We start from the raw sequence: 22003 nt of genomic DNA on the forward strand, positions 1-22003 counted from the left end.
GGCCAATGGCATCTGGAAAACCTCTCTTAGCTGGGAAGGCACGTGGCTGGCATCTGCTTGCTCCCAGGTTGCGTTTCAAAATGGCAATCGCCAAAATCTGCATCAGCTTCCAATGGCAGTCTTCAAAGATGTCTGTCCCAGCTACAGCTAGCTATGAGCTTCTTCTGTCTGAGCTTTTATAGAGCTACAGTGAACCAATCAAGGCCCGCGCTGAATGGGCGGGGCCACATCTCCATGGAAATTATCTAATCAGAGTTATCACCTACAGCTGGGTGGGTCACATCTCCATGGTCACAACCTAATCCAAAGGTTCCAACCTAACCGACACCAATATGTCTGCCCATACAAGATTGCACCAAAGAACATGGCTTTTTCTGGGGGACACAACACATGCAAGCTAGCACACAAGGTTTCCTCCACAGGAAGTTTAAACACAGTTTTGCTCCACTTACTGTTAACTCCCTTGAGTGTTAGTATTACCTGTATGTAAATATTAAGCACAGATGTGGCTCAAAGGATTGACTGTTCTTATGTACAAACCTGTCAAGCACACTTTGGCTGCAAACACCTATTCTGAGTGAGTGCCCGGTGGTCAGTTTCACTGTTGTCAGTGGGTTCTAAGTCCCTGCCTTGCCTGTCACCGGCTAGGAGATGGCCAGGGCTGACATCATTTCTTTGTCTACCTCTGTCCTTCAGTCAATTTGGAGCTCAGGGGGGAGGCTGCCTTATCTCAGTCCGCAACTTTGTCCTCACCCTGTTGGTGCAGCCCTGGCACAGAGCAGGTGCTCAGAAAGCATTTACAGAATGAATAATACCCATCTCCTGAAAAAGGCTTTGCGGCTTGTGGTGTCTGCATGGCCTAGGGCTGGGTTTCTCAGCTCAGGAAATGAACAGAAATACAAGTTGCAAATCCTCAGAATAAAAAGGAGCCTCTGGTCTTTATTTTCCATCTATTCCATGATCTTTCTCTGCTTTGCTCCCTTTTTCCCCGGCTCCTTTCCTCTTGCCCTTCTGTGACAGAGACCACGGGCACCCGGGTCATTAAGCTGTCACGGTGCTCGCCGCAGCCTCTCAGAGGGACATTCCAGGGCTGGGCTCCTCGCTTCTGTTGTGGCTCCGGCAGGAAGCTTACCCAGAGGGGGAACGATGGAAAAGCTGTGATTGCTTTGGCTGCCTGCAGCCCGTGCCCAGCTAAGCAGGAGCCCGTCACCTTCTTTGGTCCAGGGCTGTGGCCGCCACTGCCTGGTTTGTGTTCAGGAGGTTGAAGATGCAGGTAGAGGCTCATGCCACCTCCCACTAAGTGACCCCTCATGATATTCCAAGCACATTCCCATTCCTTTTCTCATCGGCTGTTCACAGCAGAGCTGGGGGTGGGCCGGGGGGTCTGTCCCCTCTTCCTCCTGCTCCTTCCGTCTTGGTGCGTCCCTGAAGTAGGGACTTCCTGGAAAGTTGCTTCATTCTGAAGACATGTCTGACCTTCGTATTGCAAGACATATTTTTAGTTGTAGGAAAGAAACCAGCAAAAACCCATGGCAGGTCTCTCCAGGAAATTGGTCTCCTTACCAAATGAAAAGGTGGAGGGGAGAAAAGTTGTCTGGTGATTTGGCCTTTGCGGTGATAGCATGATCATGTGATACAGTTTTTTTTGTGGTTATAAATTTAAGATAATAACTTCTATAGTCTGTAGTTGGTTAGAATTTTATGCATCTACAGAATCTGGAATTAAATTTGATCTGGTTACTTGAGTCTCCCTTGAGTATATAAACTGCGATGCATTTGATTATTTAGATAAAAACGCAGCCTAAACTGAAAAATGATAAGCATGTGCACCCTGTGAAGCAGTAGTGCTGCTTCCACTTGGACGTTCGGTCAGGTTAGGATGGCAGAGCTGCACTTAACGGGGACCAGAATTAACGGGAAAATTTTATTAACTATTTTAAGGAGAGGTACTGGGGAATGTATTTCATCTAAAAGGTAGCTAAGTGGGATTCTAGCTCATATTATTCATTTGATCTTAGATCTATAGTAGTTATTTTGTTCTCAGATATAGCATACTTGGTGAAAAAGGGAATTTCTTTAAGGATTCTAAATTAACCTGTTTAACAAAGGAAAAGAAAGGGTTTTAAATCCTGGACATCTACCTTGTTTGTCACAGGGGACTATGGTCTTGCCTCTGCCCTGGTCTGTGGCCCATTGCCCCTCATAGGGGTGACAGCTGGCAGAGACCCTTTTGTCACGGAGAATGAAGGCCGGTCCGTTGCAGTCTTGTTGACCTGAGAAATGCCAGCCCTGTGATTTGCTCATGTATTGAGCCATCTGGGAGAAACTGTTTCTTCTGATGCTGGGGAGACCCGGGAGCCCTCTACCCCTTGTTCCTTTGACCCCGCTGCAGGGCGTGCCCCAGTTGTCCATCTGCCTATCGGAAGAGCCCGAGGACCACATGAAGGCCGCGGTGGCATGGGCCCTGGGGCAAATCGGGAGACACAGCCCAGAGCACGCCAGGGCGGTGGCCACCACCAACACGTTGCCCGTCCTGCTGTCCCTGTATATGTCGGCCGAGAGCTCGGAGGACCTTCAAGTGAAGGTAAGGGCTGGGCTCTCACCCGCCAGCTCCAGATTCGCTCTTAGAAACAGGCTCTGTCAAGTGCTTTGGTTTTCCTCATGGACAATATTGTTTTGCTGCGTCAAGAAATACACATGTATTGGAAGAGTTGAGGTGACTCTTCCCTGAAAATGGGTCACCCTGGTCTCTAAGAGTCAGAGACAGATTTTAAAGAAAGCTCTCTGTAGGGGCAAAGTTATTTGTAAAATGAAATGTCCGAATATTGCATTCTGTGCTCTTGCTGACTTTTTTATGAAGTAGGAATTGAATAATAGAATTTTGGAGTTGGGATTGGCTGAAGAGACCTTTAGTCCATCTTACATTAAAAAGTTGAGCCCCAAAGAACTTAAGGTGTGTTCCAAAGGCCTAGTGAAACTAGCTGGAGGGCTTTCCTGCAGCCAGAGACTGCCCCGCTAGCTCCAAGCCCAGTCACCTTTCAGTTGTAAGCCCTGAATTTGCCTCCCTGGAAAAAAAAAATGGTTTGTCCGTGAGATTCACTACACTAAATATTTTTAAATGGTGCATTTTTTTTAAAAGCAAGCTTTCTGAAAAAATATTATTAGTTATTAAAAGGAGTCACAAAACGTGAATATAACGTAGGGTGGGTTGTTTAATAATTTTATAGCGTTCAAGAAATGTTTCCCAGCATACTCCCTTTTAGGAAAACATGTAACTCTTTGTAAGCAGCCTTCAGAGTTAACTTGCATTGAGGGAATTATGCAGCAAAAACTTAATTCACAGTAAAATGAACAACAGTAAATGAAATTTCATTGAAATTTTTATAAAATCAGTAAATTAACAAATAAGACATTTGCTGAAACATAACTTTAAATGATCTAATGAAGAAGGAAGTTACTTGAACTATATATACATAACTAAAACTATATATATGTATATAGCTCAGGGATTCTGACAGTTTCTACATAGTCAATCATTTATTTAATTTATAAATTTTATAAAAGTAAATTTGTTTATTTGGTTATGTTTACATGTTATTTCTCTACACATTGATTGAGAGGGAATTAGATTTTTTTTTTTTCAATTTGACTTTGTTTTTATGTACAAATTCTTCTTCTTGAGACCAAGATGTATTTTTAAACCTTGTTTTTTTTTTAATAATTCAATTTTATTGAGATATATTCACATACCATACAGTCATACAGCACATACAATCAGTTGTTCACAGTACCACCATATAGTTGTGTGTCCATCCCAAAATTAATTTTTGAACATTTTCATTACCACACACACAAAAGTAGTAAGAATAAAAATTAAAGTGAAAACAATTGAAGGAAAAAAGATCACTGGGTGCTTTTTTTTTTTTTTGAGCCTGTTTTTCTACTCAACCATCCATACACAGGACAAAGGAGAGTGTGGTCCACATGGCTTTCCCAATCACAGTGTCACCCCTCATAAGCTACAGGGAATTTGATTTCTAATCTTAACATTTCTTCAGTTCTCTGAGACTTTCTGGATGAAAGCACTGGTTTCCTAGCTCCACCTTCCCCTGTGTTCTCCAATGTTGAGGGCCTTCCTGGCACCGCTTGGCGGAGAGAGGAAGGAGGACCAAGTGGTCGCTAAGGGCTTTCTGGCTTCCCCATCCTGAGATGCTTTGACTTTCTGGTCAGAAGACACACCTCCAGTTCCACTTTTGAGTTGCCCAAGTACAGCCAATGTACATATACATACTTTCAACCTACACCCAAAGCTTCTTTTGGCTTCTTATTTTTTTAACCTGTCACCATCATTGTCCTCCTCCCACACCCCCCAGTATCGCTTGTGATCCAGTGACTCTGGTCCCCACTGAGGGACTCTGCAGGCACAAGCAGTGCCCAGGCTAAAATAGTGATTCTGTGCAACTTCTGGGTTGTCAGCAGATAAATTGTTCATATTGAAAAAGCCATCTCTATCCCTTCCAGATTATGGCATTTAACAACTTCTCTCTTTCATGTTTTGGAAATTGAAGTAAAGAAATACATGAGCTAGAACATGAATAATTAATACTTGGAGTCAGTCATAATTATAGCTTAAAAAACCCTTGCAGATAGTTCCCCAAGGAAGTGCACTAATACCTTTTTATATACTACCAAGTTTATATAACTTGGTTTTTAATGAATTATTATGAAGTTACCTTGTCTAAATGTTACTGGAGTAAAATAAATTTGAATAATTCACTTCTAAATAGCATAATTTTATTGTGCTTTAGTTTAACAGGGGTTGTTTTATTCAGACTCTTAGGTTTACTCTAGAAGTTATGGTTCCTTCTGCCTGTATTTGATGTAGTATTTACTTTCAGGAAATGCACTTGGCATTAAATAAAAACGTGGTGTTGTCCTTGATTGTTGTGCTGCAGGCGGTCTTTCCAAGACTTTAAGTGCATGCAGATATTTTCTTACCATGAGCACTTGATCATCTCCAGCGCCCCCTGCCCTGAAGGTCTCTTGGATTCTATCAATTGTTGTTTTAAAGGATTTAGAATGAAAGTTTAGTCACGTCTGTTTGCTTTGACGCTATCTCGGGAGGGAAAAGTATATCCAAGAGCACTGCTGTCTGTCCACTGGTATTTCTCCTTTGTTACTCTGTGGCAGCCTTCAAATTATAGGGCCATGTTGAAGTTCATTTTGTCCCAAAGGCTTGTCATCTTCTGTAGCGCATTCTCTAATTGGTTCTGATCCAGTGAGCAGCCCTGGAATTTCTTGCATGTTTTCACACAGCCTTGCTATATGCCTGCATGTGTGTTATTCCAAATGGCTTTATAAAATCGGGGAAAAAAAGTTTATCTGATAATCTTACCTACGTATATTTTGAAAATATTCAAGCAACTGCATTTTTTATTTATTTTGATTTAGGGGACATTAAATTGAAGTGTCCCATCTTGATTTGACATTTGAATTAGTTCATTTTTTTACCTTAGTTATAAAACTATTTATAAGATAATTATTTGAATTGATTGTTATGTTCTTGTAGTCATGATTTTTCCCCTTCCTTTTTTAGCAGCTTTATTAAGTTATATTTCACGTATAATTCACCTAAAGTGTACTGTTGAATGATTTTTAGTATAGTCACCATGGTCTAATTTTAGAACAATTTCTAAAATTAAAATGAAACTCAGTACACAGCAGTTGCTCCCCAACCCCACAGCCAGCCCCAGGCAACCATGAACCTCCTCCTGTCTCTGTGGATTTGCTTATTTGGGTGTTTTATGTGCATGGGACCCTATAGTAGATGCGGCCTTTTGTGCCCTGTGTCTTTTCTCCTAGCAAAAGACTACAAGGCTCATCCACATTGTAGCATTTATCAGTCTTTTGTTCCTTTTTATTCCCAAATAAAATCCCACCGCATGGATATTCCACATTTTGTTTATCCACTCCTCAGTTGATGGACATCTGGGTTGTTTCCATCTTTTGACTATTGTGAACATTATCGTACAAGGTTTTGTGTGGACTTAGGTGTTCATTCTTGTGGGTGTATACTTAGGAGTAGAATTGCTGGTTATGGTAATTGTGTGTTTCACATTTTGAGGAACTGCCTAACTGTTTTCTAGTGTATCTTTACAGTTTCACATTCCCACCAGCAGTATATGAGGCCTGCGATTTCTCCACATCCCCCAACACTTAAGAGTTTTTGTTTTCTGTTATCGCCGTTCTAGGGGGTATGACATGTTATCTCACTGTGGTTTTGATTTGCATTTCTCTGAGGGCTAATGATGTGGAGCATCTTTTCATGTGCTCATTGACCATTCATATATCTTCTTTGGAGAAATGTCTACTGGAGTCCTTTGTCCATTTTTTAATTGTTTGTTTTCTTTTTGTTGTTATGCTCTAAGAGTTCTTCATATATTCTGGATACAAATCCCTATCATATCTATGATTTGCAAGTATTTTCTCCCATTCTGTGGGTCATCTTATCACTTTCTTGAAAGTGTCATTTGAAGCAAAAATATTTTAAATTTTAATGAAATTCAATTGAACTATTTTTTCTTTTGTTGCTTGTTCTTTGGGGACAATATCTAGGAAGACGTTGCCTTACCCAAGCTCATGGAGATTTACTGCTCTGTTCCCTCTTCATTTTAATAAGTGAACTCTTTGGAACAGAATGCTCTCAGAACAAAAGTTACCTGTCTAATAAGAAACATTTTTCTCATAAGCAATTTTCATAAAGATCACCTGTTAAGGAAAGCAACAATGAATAATTTTTGTTATTCCGTTTTCTGTGAAAAACAGTTGAAGTTATATCAAGGATTTCCATAGTATTGTCACTTTTATTTAGTTACTGTTCTGTGTATTGTTAAAATGTAAAAAAATAATGTTAGTTGATATGGTTTTTACAGTGACAGCCCTTATTATTGGGACAGGGTTAGATTTTAGAAATGCCATAAAAATGAATGAATGCAGAAGTGAAGATGCTGTGCTCGATCAGAGAGGAACCAGGCTTAAACCAAGTTGCCTTATTAGGTAGCCCCTGCCTCTTTCCCCGACATCATCTGTGGGAGCCCTGGGCCCGGGGCCTTCCCCAAGGCCTTGAAGACTGCACACCGCAGCTTGTGTGACCTAGGACAGTTAAGGTTTGACCCACTCTCCTTGTAAAATCAGGCCTCTGATGATAGCTCGCCTCCCTCCTGAAACTCCCTGAGATACTTTTATTTACAAGATAATCTATAATCCTCCCCTCTACCCTGTTAACTACAATCGATCCCTCCCTACATCACAGGACCCCCCCCCCCCATACCCATTTGAATGTCTTTGTCCTACCCTTACCACTCTCTGGCACCCCTACTTTTGTGGAGTATCTTCACGTTGATCTCTGAACCCGCTGCCACTCAGAGCAGCTCCTGAATTCAGGGCAATGTGACCGACTTCCCACCCTGTAGGTAAGCCCCAAAATAAAAGCCCATGTCTCAGAACGTGCCTGGTACTTTTTTTAGTCCTTTGGCTGCAAAAGTCCTCTTGGGCGGTGACATCATCATATATTATGTCTAAGAATAAACTCTGGCTAATAAGTGCAGTAACAAATAGCAAAATTCATAATCTGTTATTCATTAGTCCAAAGTAAGATATTCCTTGACATGTCCCTAAGTAAATAAAAGGATGTACTGACCCCACGTAATTTCTCTACAGTTTGCAGGATGAAGTTGTAAGGACGATTTTACTTTGCTCACAGCCATAAACAACTAATCATAAGGCTCATTTTCCAAAGGCTAACTAATCTTAAACCCAACAGATGGACATGATCTTCTGTGTAGAAAGTCCTAAGGAGTCCACACATACACACAGAGAAATACTACAACTAACGAGTTCAACAAGGTCACAAGATACAAGATCAGTATACAAAATCAACTGTGTTTCTGTATGCTAGTAATGAACAATCCAAATGTGAAATTAAGAAAATGGTTTAGTTCAGAATAGCATCAAAAAGAATAAACTACTTAATAATAAATTTAACAAAAGAAGTGTAAGGCTTGTATGCTAAAAACTAAAAAATATTGCTGAAAAAAAGATTTGAGTATATGGAGAAACATCCCATGTTCATGGATTGAAGAATTCAATATTAAGATGGCAGTACTTCCAAAATTGATCTACATATCCAATGCAATCCCTATCAAAACCCCAGCTGGTTTTTCGTTTTTTTTTGTTTTTTTTTTTTTCAGAAATTGAGAAGCAGATCCTAAAATTCATGCAAAAATGCAAAGGTTCCAGATTAGCCAAACAATCTTGAAAAAGGCAAAGGACTTACACTGACTGATTTCAAAACTAAGTGTTCAAGACAGTGTGATACTTGCTTAAGGAAAGAGGAAAGACATATGTGTATGACTCAGTGGAATTGAGTTGAGAATCTAGCAGATAAACCCTTACATTTATGGTCATTTGACTTTTGACAGAGGTGCCAAGGCAATTTAATTTAATAGTCTTTTCAGCAAATGATGCTGGAAAATTACAAAGAGGTGAATTTTGTACACCAAAGTTGACCTAAATATAAGAGCTAAAATTATAAAACTCTTGGAAGAAAGCATAGAGATAAATTAAATGACTTTGGATTAGGCAAAGATTTCTTAGATATGATACCAAAAGCAGAAACAATTTAAAAAACCTGAAAAATTGGGTTTCACCAAAATTTGAAACTTAGGCTTCAAAAGACAGTGTTAAGAAAATGAAAAGACAAGCCGCAGACTGGGAGAAAATACTTGCAGATGATATACTGGAGATAGGACTTGTATCCAGAATATACAAAGAGCTCTTATAACTATAAGAAGATGACAAGTAACCCAGTTAAACAATGGGCAAGAGATTTTAATAGACATTTCACCAAAGAAGAGCTACAAATGGCTAAAAAACATATGAAAAGATGCTCAACATCATTAGTCACTATGACAATGCAAATCAAAACTATGAGATACTGCTTCACACCCCCAAGAATGGCTCTAATGAATAAAAGACAGACAATAACAAGTGTTGACCAGGAGGTGGAGAACTTTGAAATCTTACATTGCTGATAGGAATGTAAAATGTTGCATTCATGTTAGAAAATAATTCGGCAGTTTCTCAAAATATTAACCATAAATTTACCATTTTCTCCCAGCAACTCCACTCCTAGGTGTGTAAGACAGATGAAAACACATCTACACAAAGACTTGTTCATGAATCTTCAGCGCAGCATTATTTGTAATAGCCCAAAGTGAAAACAACCCAAATGTCCATCAACTGATACATGGATTTACAAAATATGGTACATCTGTATAATGGAATATTATTTGTCAACGAAAAGGATCAGAGAACTAATCCATGCTGCAACCCGGATGAACCTTAAAAACATTGTGCTTGGTGAAAGAGGCCATGTATTGTTTGATTCCTTGTAGGTGAATTGTCTGCAGTGGTCAGAACTATGGAGACTGAGAATGGATTAGTGGCCATCAGGGCTGGGTGAGGAGGTAACAGGTAGTGACTGCTGATGGATTTGGGGGATGATGAAAATGTTCTAAAATTGAACTGTAGTATTGGTTGTCCAGCTCTGTAAATTTACTAAAAACCATTGAATTCCACACATAAGTTGTTAAAATAAATCTTAAACCCAGAAATAGATATGTAAACAAATCTTAATGAACTAATATACTAATGTTTTTTTCATACTGGGCAATTTAGCTGATTAATCGTGACGTTTATTCCTATATGGAAGAAAATAGTCTTGAATCGACAGTATTTCTTCCAGACAAGGTAGTGAAGCTCAGCGATTTTCTGCTGTCACTCGACTCTTTCCGGAGCTCTCGACTAAAAACTTGGCAGGGCAGCTGTGACTCGGAGTGGGGAGTAAAGAAGAGGTCTCTGTGGGGGAGCTTCTGTGGTTGCGTCCCCGAGAGTAGTGCAGTTCAATTTGTTGACCTGCCGAGGTCACCGTGATACTAAGGTGGTTCGTAGACGTGTAACCAGGTGTTTTGGGAATCAAGAGTGTAATTCCAACTTGTGTACTACTATTTATGGGAAGAAGTTGGGCTGTGTTTTATACGTCCCTTGTTTCCCTCGCACTAATTTACACAGCAGCGTTTGAGGACTGCTGTGTCAGGATGAGGTAGGTTAGACAAGGCTGCCCAGAGTGTCTCCAGGAACCTTAGATTCAAGCAGCCCTTTACTGAGAGCACAGACGTGAGGAACGTCTGCTGAGTCCACCTACCAAGGACGACGTTCACGGTGTGACAGTCAACATGCTCTTTGACATTTCAAGAGCTTCATTCATTGCTCGGGAGCAGAAGTCCAGGTCTGAGGAGGCCCCAGGGGACAAAGAGATGCGAGGACGTCCGAGGAAGGGCCCTGAGGAGGCCTGAAGCGCACAATACACAAGCATACATGGGTTCCTGCGGGACCCAGCAGTGGACAAACCCAGCTGGAGTGTGGCATTCTCTCCTCATGAAGAGAAGCTGCCCCGTGAGTTGGCCACTGCCGTGGAGCAGGCCGCAGCCTCGGAGCAGGCCGCCGCCGTGGAGCAGGCCGCAGCCTTGGAGCAGGCCGCAGCGAGGTGCTCCACACACACCCAGCCCTTCCTTCTCCTGCTGGGCCGGGGGCCGCAGGCGCAGTGTTGCAGTGCAGGGGAAGGAGGTCAGGGCGGGCACCCTGTCTCTGTTGCCAGCGGCCCCTCCTGGGCCGAGGGCCTTTCTCCCCCACCGAGTGGCGCCTCTCTGGGAGAGGTGCTTTCTGTAGAGCAAGCTGCTGTAGCAGACCTGCACATGCCACCGAACGCACGCCCAAAACGCTGCCGATCACAGACCTACTAGCCCGGCAGTGACATCCGTGACGGCTGGATATGGTTTCACATTCCTTCATTGGAAGGAATAGGAAGTATTACTTGTCTCTCGGTTTCACAGGTAGAAATTTTTACAGTAACACAATATACATATTCATTTACAGTCTAAATTTCATATTTATAATTTCAATTCTGATTTTCTCATGGGGATTTTAAGAGCTCAGTAACACCCTGTGCAGCTTATCAGGAAGACAGATGGCAGGGTAATCCACGGTAAGACCAATCAGAGAGCGGGCCCTCCTGACACCTGTTTTCAAAAATGAAACAACAGGTTAGACCAGAATATTGATTTCATGTTGTCAAATTCCCAAAATATGAAACATGAATTCACATCCTGTTTTTGTTGATGCCTGACTTGGCTGTGCATCCTGCTTTGTCTTTGAATAGAGCAAAAAGGCAATCAAGAACATCCTGCAGAAGTGCACCTACCTGCCGGCCCTCGAGCCCTTTCTCTATGACGCGCCCCCCAATATTCTGAAGCACGTGGTCGGGCAGTTCAGTAAGGTAAGGAGAGCCCCAGCCTCTGCGTGGGGCATGAACGGAAACGCGGGCAGCACGCCTCTGCTGTGGGGTCCCCTCTCCTGCTGTTAGTCACCCCTCATCGCACTGCACTGACGGGAGGCGACAGAGGCCCCTTATGGGCTCACATAAATAAAACACGTCCTCCTCCTCACATCTTTGTCCCCAGCCCCTGTGCTCTCCTTGGTTCTCAGGGACTGTGTGTCAGCACATAAAAGCCTCATGCCGAGGAGTGCTTTCAGTAGTGTTCCCAGCGTCTGTCTGTCTGTCTGTCTGTCCCACTCACCGGGGAGACCTCAGCAAGAAAGGAAAGGGGTCTCGGAGCAAATTGACTTATTTTGTGAACAATCTAAAAGACGCAGCTCCTGGGTTCCTCAGGCCACCGCAGCCTGCAGGTGAGGGAGAAGGGCCCAGCACCCGCCGCAGGGACGGGCAGATGGACAGGAGGGGAGAAATGACCGCAGGCAGGGGACGCTGCTGGCCGTCCCCCCTCCTAGCTGCCGGGGCTGGCTGCACTGTGCTCTATGAACTCGGTTTGAGAAAAGGGAGTCGGGGATGGCTGGTGGCCCCAGTGGCCAGGAAGGAGCTCAGGCCTGGCTTTCCCGTCCACCAGCCCTGCTACCTTCAGCCAAACCCAAGGCCCCCACCCATAAAGTGGGGACCCCGAGAGTACTCGGGGCGCTGTGAAGGCTGAATGGCAGATGGGATGCAAAGAGCTTAGCCCAGGGCTGGGAGCAGAGCCCCAGCCTCTGCGTAGGGCGTGAAAAGCCAGATGTTTTTAAGAAATGAAGCCTAGAAGTGAATATGACTGATGAATAAGATTTAAATAAAAAATCAATGGGTCAGTTATGATACCAAATAAATTAGACTGTATATATATTTCTGCAGATAATGAGCAAAAGCTCTGTATTTTGATAAGTTTTAAAAACCAAGGCCTCTAGTTAATGGTTTAGTGTTAGGCATTTGTCTGAAGATGGACTTCAGGGAACCTCTAGTTCTCTGGGCACACCCCAGTACTGCAGCACCCCAGCACCCCAGCTCCCCAGCAGCACAGCTCCCCAGCACCTCAGCACCCCAACACTGTAGCACCCCAGCTCTCCAGCACTCCAGCATCTCAACACCCCAGCATCCCAACACGGCAGCTCCCCAGCACCCCAGCATCCCAACACCCCAGCATCCCAACACTGCAGCTCCCCAGCACCCCAGCATCCCAACACCCCAGCATCCCAACACCGCAGCTCCCCAGCACCCCAGCATCCCAACACCCCAGCATCCCAACACCGCAGCTCCCCAGCACCCCAGCATCCCAACACTGCAGCTCCCCAGCACTCCAGCATCCCAACACCCCAGCATCCCAACACCGCAGCTCCCCAGCACCCCAGCATCCCAACACCCCAGCATCCCAACACTGCAGCACCCCAGCATCCCAACACCCCAGCATCCCAACACCGCAGCTCCCCAGCACCCCAGCATCCCAACGCCCCAGCATCCCAACACCGCAGCTCCCCAGCACCCCAGCATCCCAACGCCCCAGCATCCCAACACCGCAGCTCCCCAGCACCCCAGCATCCCAACGCCCCAGCATCCCAACACCGCAGCTCCCCAGCACCCCAGCATCCCAACGCCCCAGCATCCCAACACCGCAGCTCCCCAGCACCCCAGCATCCCAACACCGCAGCTCCCCAGCACCACAGCATTCCAACACTGCAGCTCCCCAGCACCACAGCTCCCCAACACTGCAGCACCCCAACACCGCAGCTCCCCAGCACAGCATCCCAACACCGCAGCTCCCCAGCACCCCAGCATCCCAACGCCCCAGCATCCCAACACCGCAGCTCCCCAGCACCCCAGCATCCCAACGCCCCAGCATCCCAACACCGCAGCTCCCCAGCACCCCAGCATCCCAACGCCCCAGCATCCCAACACCGCAGCTCCCCAGCACCACAGCATCCCAACGCCCCAGCATCCCAACACCGCAGCTCCCCAGCACCCCAGCATCCCAACGCCCCAGCATCCCAACACCGCAGCTCCCCAGCACCCCAGCATCCCAACACCGCAGCTCCCCAGCACCACAGCATTCCAACACCGCAGCTCCCCAGCACCACAGCTCCCCAACACTGCAGCACCCCAACACCGCAGCTCCCCAGCACAGCACCCCAGCACTGCAGCACCCAGCTCCCCAGCAGCACAGCTCCCCAGCACCCCAGCATCACAGCACCCCAGCTCCCCAGCAGCACAGCTTCCCAGCATCCCATTATCCCAACACTGCAACACCTCAGCACTGCAGAATGTCAGCACCCCAGCACTCCAGCACAATGGCTGCAGGCAAGAGGAGGATTTTTGTTGAGTCCACCTCAGGATACAATTCTGTGTGCCAAACACTGGATGAAATAAACTGAAGACAGTGTCCCAGCCATATACTTTTCTAAATACGCTCGCAGGACTTTTTCCTCCAGGCAGAGTTCTTATGTATCAGAGCACTAGAGAGGGGAAGCAATGTGGGAGCTTTTAGTTAAATGCAGCCCAAGGACAGAGAAGGGAAAGAGGTCTTGAAAATCCCCTAGGGCAAACCAGATATCCAAAACCAACCCTTCCGTAGGCTCTTCCAGGTTTTAGGAATGTGAACTAGTGGAATCTTGGGTTGTCCCTTGTCTGCACCCCTTTTCCATGCGTCTGTGGTTCTCAGCGTCTGTAAAGGTCCCCTGGCAACCTGCGCTCTGTCAAGCCCTCAGGGACAGACAGGAAAGAGGGAGACCGAGCTGTTCAAGGGGAAGGTGTCTCCATCACCCTCTAACCATCTGAGACAGAGCAGCAAGGAACACTTCCCTGTACTAGGCTGAAGAGAAGGAATTTCTGAGTGTCTCTAAGGCTCTAGGGAAGGCTTCCACGGAGGCAGGAGGGAGAAAGCCAGGGTGTCGCTGGCAGAGGGGTTCACAGTGCCCGGGCAGGGCCGGGAGCCAACAGGGACTCGCCCCATCTGCTTGGGCTCTTCTGTCCGGCTCAGCGAATCTCCTCTCCACCAGCTCTCCCCTCTCAGCACACAAACACGCCAAGTCTCCGCGTCCCTGAGGAGAAAACAAAAACACCTAAACCCTTTTGTTCGGTCCCTGCTCTGCTCTCAACTGACAGCCTCTCTCTTTCTCTTGATGAAACTTCCAGGTTTGACTCGACTTGCCCAGTCCTGACAGCAGGTGGTAACTGTTAGTGTGCTCTGTCACCCATCTACATGCTTAAGCCCTCAGCACCCACTTCATGGCCCGATCCGTGATGCTTTCAGTTCTCATTGGCTGATGCTTCAAGGCTTCTCCTGTCCCTTTAGAGGCCCCTCTCCGCCTGTCCCCGAGGTGTGCGCAGTCCCTTGTGGGGATGGCATTCAGGCAGGGCAGACACACCACTGGATAGCGGAAGCCTGATGTTGCCACGCAGGATCAGGGTTTGATGGTGTGGCCCAAGGGAAGTTCCTGACTCATGGACCAGGAGGGGACACCCGGGGTGGGGGGCAGGTTCTTGAGGTGGCCCCTGAGCCAGTGTCAAAGGCCAGCTAAGGGTTAGCCCAGCAGCGCGGTAGGTGGGGGGCCTGCAGGGGAGTTCCTGGAGCAGGTCCAGGAGCAAGCTCGTAGGGAAGGAGGCCGGCAAGGAGGCACCTCTGCTGGCGGCAGGGAGAGTGGGAGCAGGGGAGCGGGGAGGGCCACCCCCTTACGTCCTCCGTTCTCACCAGCCTGGGCCCTCTGCCCCTGCCCCTGCCTATTGCCTTGATGCCATCTCCTTGGCAAAAAGTTAATACACTTTTCATTTTACTTCTAGCTCTCAGCAAATTTAGGCTCGTTCTGGTAGAGGTGTACTGGACGTGAATGCTCTCGTATGTTTTCCTGGATGAGTATTTCTTTGCAGCAGTAAGCCTCCGCCTGGGAAAAGCAGCGCTGACCTTTCCGCGTGCTCCCCTCTCAAGGTGCTGCCGCACGACAGTACAGCGCGCCGGCTCTTCGTGACGAGCGGGGGCCTGAAGAAGGTGCAGGAGATCAGGGCGGAGCCCGGGTCTCTCCTGCAGGAGTACATCAACAGCATCAACAGCTGCTACCCCGAGGAGATCGTCAGGTGCGCCCCCGCTCTAGACCCTGCCGGGTTAGAGAACGCTGCCCGTCCAGGCACTTCTGCACTAATTTAACATGTGCTCTGCCAAATGGTACCAAATATCGAGTTCAAGTTAAGTTACCCAAAGTGTACAGAGCATTTAATTTCCCCAGTCCACCTGATTTAGAAAGGCTCAAAGATTCTGAATCTGTTTTCGTAGTTGCTTGTGTATCACTTTTCTGCCTTAAGCCTACGTTTACGTCATGGGAGTATTAAAGCTAGAAAAGAGCTGTCAAGTGGTGAAAAGAAAATTACCATCTAAATGCTAAAGAATTAAATAATGTTGTTTACTATATGCAGGTGCCCCAGAGTAAGGTAGCAGGAAGCTGTTTTCAAGATGAATATGTTTTAAAAATGAGGTTGATTTGCAGAGCATAAAACCCAACCTCATCCTTATAAGCCTGAAGGAGAACTGTATCACTAAACCCAAAATAAATGAAAGCCATGATACCAGAAAAGGTAGAATAATTTTAATACCTGAATCTTGAAAAGTGCCTACAAAATATGCAGAATAAAAGGCCATATTTATCTATTTTTCTAATCCTAACCTCATTTATTTTCTCATTTGTATTAGAGAATGTAAATTCCAGTTTTTAAACTTGTATGTTATAACTTATCTGTTATATCTGTTCGTTCTTCCTATTTAATATCAGTGGTTTTTACTACATGTGATAACACTGATTTCAAAAGCACAAGAATAATTTTCTTCCAAGTGAATATTTGCCTTCTATTCACATGTAACCAATCAGTAAATTATTTCCCGAGGTGAAAGTTCTTGTGCTTTTGGGAGGTTTATGAGAACTCCTTGACCAAAGGGTTTTGATAAGTTAGCTTTGAAAATATTAATATATATATATCAAAGGAGTAGGTGTATCATAACCTGTACGTATTATTATGCTACTATACTTATTATATTCAAATATGATAATACACCAGAGAAGTTGGTATAATATATAATGTGTAAAATCACTAAATGAAGCTTGAAAATCTTTTAGAAAGAAAAGAAAGTCAATTTTTGTATATGCAATTTTATATAAATTTTAAATTACTATATTTTAAAATGCCATTTTCCAACATAAACAAAATGATAGAAACTGAAAAAAAGCAAAGTCAAGGGCCTGCAAAATGGAGTGCCCATTTAGAAACAACCAACCTAAGGCGTGTTCTTTCACGCCTTTCCAGGAGTGATCTAAGTGAGCACCAGTGGACATCAACAACTCTGTGACGTTAGAATTTAACTGGCACAGGGGAAGAATTGAGTTCATTGAATATCTGTCGTTATCCTGTCACCTCTCTCTCCTCCTCCTCTTTTCTACTGAGATTAAATAACGCCTCGAGGAGGGTGAAATTGCACAGCCTGATAATCCCGGGGAAACGACATCGACATCGCAGTACTTAGCCACAATATTTTTCACCTACTTGTTTTTGATGATAAATGCATATCAAATTATGGTTTCACTTTTGCTTATGTAATAACATAAGCAAAGTTTGTTCTGACTGGATTTAAATTGCCTTGAGTTGCTAATGTAGGGTTCCAGATCTTTCCTGATGAGACGCTCCTTTTGGGTTCCTTGCTCCGAGGGACATGGGTTGGAAGAGGCTTTCTGAGAGTTGGTGGACGGTGCCGTGTGGCTTTGTGGGTCTGTACCCCAAGCTCCACTGTGGTCTGTGTGCGTGTCGGGAGGTGAGCAGTGCTGAGCTCGTGCTGCGGCCAGGTCTGGGGGGCACTGGGCACATCTCCTCCCACACGGGGGTCACCAGGAGGTCCTCACTGGCCTAGCGAGGACCTTTATTTTAAAGCCGCACTATCCAGTAGAAACATAATGTGCGCCACGTGTAATTTAAAATTTTCTAGTAGCCACATTTAAAAACGTGAAATAAAGCAGGTGAAATTTTATTAAGATACTTTCTTTAAACCAGTATAGCCAAAATATTATAATTTCAACATGTAATTGATATAAAAATTACTAATGAGCTCTTACAGTTTTTATACTAAGACTTTGAAATCCAATGTATACTTGGTCATTCCCAGCACAGCTCAACTCACATGCTAAATTTCTTTCAGAAATACTTGATCTGTGTTTACATTTCATAACATTTACAATTGAAAGAAGAGATTTACAGGTTGTTCAAAACATACCTAAAAGTTTTCCAATAACTGAATTGAATATCAGTTTTTAAGTTTAAATTTAAATTCTTTGAAACTAAATAAAATAAAAAATTCATCCCTCAGTCTCAGTAGGCACATTTCTAGTTCTCCACAGCCCCACATGGCCAGTAGATCATATTAAAACAACACAGTTTTTGAAGTTTTTTTTTTTTTAATCTTCTTCTTGCCATTTATGTAGAAAGTACCTACCAGTGTCCACCATGCCCATCCCCAGGGCCTGGGCAGGCAAGGCTGCCTGGAAATTTGCCGCCAGTTTGAGAGGACGGTTGCACATTCCTCAGTGTGAGGATTCTTGAGAGACGCTGAGTGTGGAGGGGAGTGTTTCCAAGGCCAGGAAGCTGTCGAAGGAGGAAGCTTCTCCAAGGCAGCTCCTCCTGTGTGTGCGTTTCTGTTTGTCTGTGACTGTTTGCACACCATCGAGAAAGACAGGGCTCTGCCACGTCTGCCTTAGGGTGTCACATGGTGGAAGGGGTAAGTATGCAATACTAATTAGGCAAGGTGTAAGACAGATAGCAAAGGACAACACAAAGTCCCTCATATTAACTTTTATCTGGAGAAAGTGCCTCAGGAAGGTGTTCTGGTTTGCCAAAGCTGCTGTTATGCAAAATACCAGAAATGGAATTGGCTTTTATATAGGGGATTTATTAGGTTACAGATTTACAGTTCTAAGGCTATAAAAGTGTCCAAACTAAGGCATCAGCAAGAGGACACCTTCACTGAGGAAAGGCCAATGGCATCCGGAACACCTCTGTCAGCTGGGAAGGCACGTGGCTGGCGTCTGCTGGTCCTTTGATCCCAGGTTCTGGTTTCAAAATGCTTTTCTCCAAAATGGCTCTGGGTGTCTGTCTGTCTTAGCTTCTCTCTCAGCTCCTGTGCATCTTTGCTTGTTCTCCCAGGTGTTTCTCTCTAAGCATCTGGGGGTCCTCTCTTATCTTCTCCAGGGCAAACTCTGGGCTTCATCTCTTAGCTTAGCATCTCCAGATGTCCTTCTGTCCACATCTCCCAGTGTCTCCAAGAATCTGGGGTCTGTGTGGGCTCTTAGCTTCTCCCGGGGCAAACTCTGAATTACGTATCTTAGCTTCTCTCCAAAATGTCACTCGCAGCTTCTCCGAGCTCCTTATCATCCTGAGCTCTCTTAAAGGACTCCAGTGATCTAATTAAGACCCACCCTGAATGGGCAGGGTCCCACCTCCCTGGAAATAATCTAATCAAAAGGGCTCATCCACAGTTGGGTGGGTCACATCTCCATGGAAACAACCTAATCAAAAGGCCCCACCCACAAGAAGTCTGCCCCCACAAGATTGCATTAAAGAACATGGTCTTTCCTGGGGTACATAACAGTTTCAAACTGGCACAGGAGGCTTCATTATTTTGAGTGTTTTAGAAAGTTTTAAAGGACCTTCCTTAGATTTTTGATCCATTTATTATACTCTAGAATGTCTGCCAAATTTTGACATACTTTTTTTTCTCTAATGCAATGTTATTGAGATATATTAATACACCACAAACCATCTGATGTATACAATCAGTGACTGACATACTTTATATGCATGTAAATTCTTACTGTGGCATACTAAGCATGCTGCAGTGCATTAATAAATTTATTTTATACTAAATCTTTTATAAAATGCACAGTTTATAAATATAAGTATGGTACTATAGATACCCATTCATAATCATTAGTGAAAATGATTCATTTCCTAGGTTTTTATGATGGAATATTTGTAAACCATTCATCAAATGATTTTTTAATGTGAATTATATTTCCAGAAATTTTTGTTTTTATGGGTGACCAGCTCTGATTAAAACATAATGCCGAGAACAACCTGTAAGGCTATCAAAATGCAGAAGTTAATTAGTGATGATAGACTGTGCTGTCTAACTTACAGAAAAAAATCTATTAGCTGTGACGATTAAAGCAGCAGCCCCTTGGTATAATAAAAATGAAGGCTCTGTAATAAGACATTGTCACTGGATTGAAGTATCTTGCTGTGACAATGCATAGCTCCTCTTTGCCACTACGTTTACCCTCCTTTCGTGTCTTGTCACTCCCCTAGGTCAGTCTTGGGAGACGGTACTCTCTACTCCACAGCCTCACCGTGGGCACCAAGCACTCCTGGGGCCCAGTGACCCTGGAGGTGTTGGACATTTGAAGTTTGACCTACAGAATTATTTGAAATAAATACTTTAGGTTGAATCTTTTGTGTCAGCTGTGTGGGATAGTCTCATGCGTGTCTAACGGAAAGTTCTCTCTTGCAGGTATTACTCCCCTGGATATTCGGACACCCTCCTCCAGAGAGTGGACAGCTTCCAGCCCCTCATCCAGTGACGCAGAAGATTTATGAAGAACAGTCGCTCAAGTGCTTTCTTAATTTTCAAATAAGTGCATGATAGATTTATGCAGTGCAAAATACATTGAGATAACATTTTCTAAATTTTTGTAATACTTTAAAAATTAGTAGCTTGGTTTTATGAAGTGGTGATTTTCATAAGTAGGATTTGCTCTAAAGGTAGCTTAAAGTAAAGGCATTCAAGCATTCTAAGGCACTTGTTACTGTTGTGTTAAAACCACACACCCCCCTCGACGAGATGTAAGTGAGAGATGGGGCTCCAGCCCCCTTAGTGACTTTGGCCAGTTCCATGTAGGCACAGGAAATCTGGCCTTGCAGCTTCCACAGTGGGGCCGAGGCAGGAAATAGTGGAAAGAAGAGCCAGAGGCAGGAGCCTGGGCCTGGAAGTGATCCTGGTCCCGTGTGCCGTAGCCTGGCGCACAGAGCCGGGCACCTGCCGGGCTCCCCGAGGGCCTCCCGGTGCTCACGGGGCTGCCCGGCCCCCTTCTCACCCCGCCTAAACCGCCCCTCACCTTTATGGTGTGCGAGACTGCTTCACACAGGCCTCCCTTGGCACGGAGCGGTCTCAGTCTGGCTTGTTGGTGAACTAAGTCAGCGTGTAAACTGTGCCCTCTGTTGCCCTGTCGTCCCCAGCTTCACGTTCCCACTTTCACAAGTCACATTGTCGGAGGTTTAAGGAGTAGTTTGAAAAGAACGCCATCAGGCTTAGACTTTACGTGCATTTCACTGAGGAAGCTCGGTGGAGGTAGGGGAGAAAGTCAATGAAATTTAAAATGAAAGCAGCATTACAGATGTCCTTTTCATTCTTCCCCTCTCCTGTGTCTGGAGCACTTTGGGGATGGACTTGGGAGTCTCGGTTTGGTGGTGGTGTGTCTTTTCCAGCCGCCCCACCCTCACCCCCACACCTGAAGAGGACATGGACCCACGCAGATTGCCCCGAGGCCGCAGGGTTTCCATGCTGGCCCGGTGTCCTCCAAAGGAACCTACCCATTTAGTTTTGGTATATTTTCTGGGTTCATCTCTGTCATCATTATTTGCCACATCTTTTTAAACCTCACCATGCCCAAGATTGCCCTATTTCTTTTTGCTTTAAATCAGTCTAGGATTGCTTATGCTTTGACATTTTATTACTTCCTTGGGCCTATTTTCTTTCCTTGCAGTAATTTGATTCATTGCATAGGAAAATGTAATTTTTATCCCCAATTTTGTAGCTTTCCTCCTTCCAGCTCTTTCCTGCCTGCCCAGCTTGTCTTATGACTCTTTAAAAAGCCTGAGAAAATGGAGTCATTTTCATCTTTCTTCACCAAGACCGTTTTCCATGGATGACTGTTGATAAAAACTACAGTGATGTGGGTGGTGGGTTTCCTTTTACGTCTTTCTTGAAGTTTCTCACTTTGTCCCTCATTTCATACTTAACAATCAGTTAACCTAAGAAAATAATGAAGTGTTTAATAGTGTTAGGATGGGTGCTATAATTTAATCATATGCAACTTGGAAAATTTATGAGATGAACTGCTCCTTGACATACAATACTTAAAGCAAAATAAAGCCTTCTTTACCTTTTGAAATGTCTACCTTAAGAACTTTTTTAAAAAAAAAAAGGCAAAATCTTTTCTTTTTGTTCTAGAGCAAAAATAGTATCTCTCATCGATGGGGTTCTCTGATAGTTTCACTCCTGGTTTGAATTTTGTTAACCCCAATTCTCTGTGCCGGCCAATGAACTGGTTCACCTGTTGTGCTTGCAAAGGGGTGCTTGCAAAGGGGTGCCAAAGAGCTGGGTTCAAGTCACCACACGGATGAAGAGAAGGGGCCACCCCTCGCTCAGCTTCCTCAGAGGGTGCTTGGGAAAATAGCCCCAAGTGTGCACGTGGAGTTTGTCAGGGGTCGCATTCTATGCTGCTGTGGCTGGGGTGCTCACTGGCGCGTCCTCGATGTTACACA

The 22003-nt window shown here is 44.8% G+C and overlaps 1 protein-coding gene across 1 annotated transcript in view; it reads left to right on the plus strand.

Annotated features, from left to right (window-relative positions):
* Positions 1-21739, plus strand: part of SPAG6 (sperm associated antigen 6) — a 78584-nt gene extending 56845 nt beyond the window's left edge. The window contains exons 8-11 of the mRNA XM_037837835.1: positions 2393-2584; positions 11279-11395; positions 15360-15505; positions 19971-21739. Coding sequence (XP_037693763.1) covers positions 2393-2584; positions 11279-11395; positions 15360-15505; positions 19971-20040 — 525 coding nt within the window. The 3' untranslated portion in view covers positions 20041-21739. The remainder of the gene's footprint in view (positions 1-2392; positions 2585-11278; positions 11396-15359; positions 15506-19970) is intronic.
* Positions 21740-22003: the final 264 nt, after the last annotated feature.

The sequence above is a fragment of the Choloepus didactylus genome, chromosome 5 (assembly GCF_015220235.1).
Source record: "Choloepus didactylus isolate mChoDid1 chromosome 5, mChoDid1.pri, whole genome shotgun sequence".
In the NCBI taxonomy this organism is placed as follows: Eukaryota; Metazoa; Chordata; class Mammalia; order Pilosa; family Megalonychidae; genus Choloepus; species Choloepus didactylus.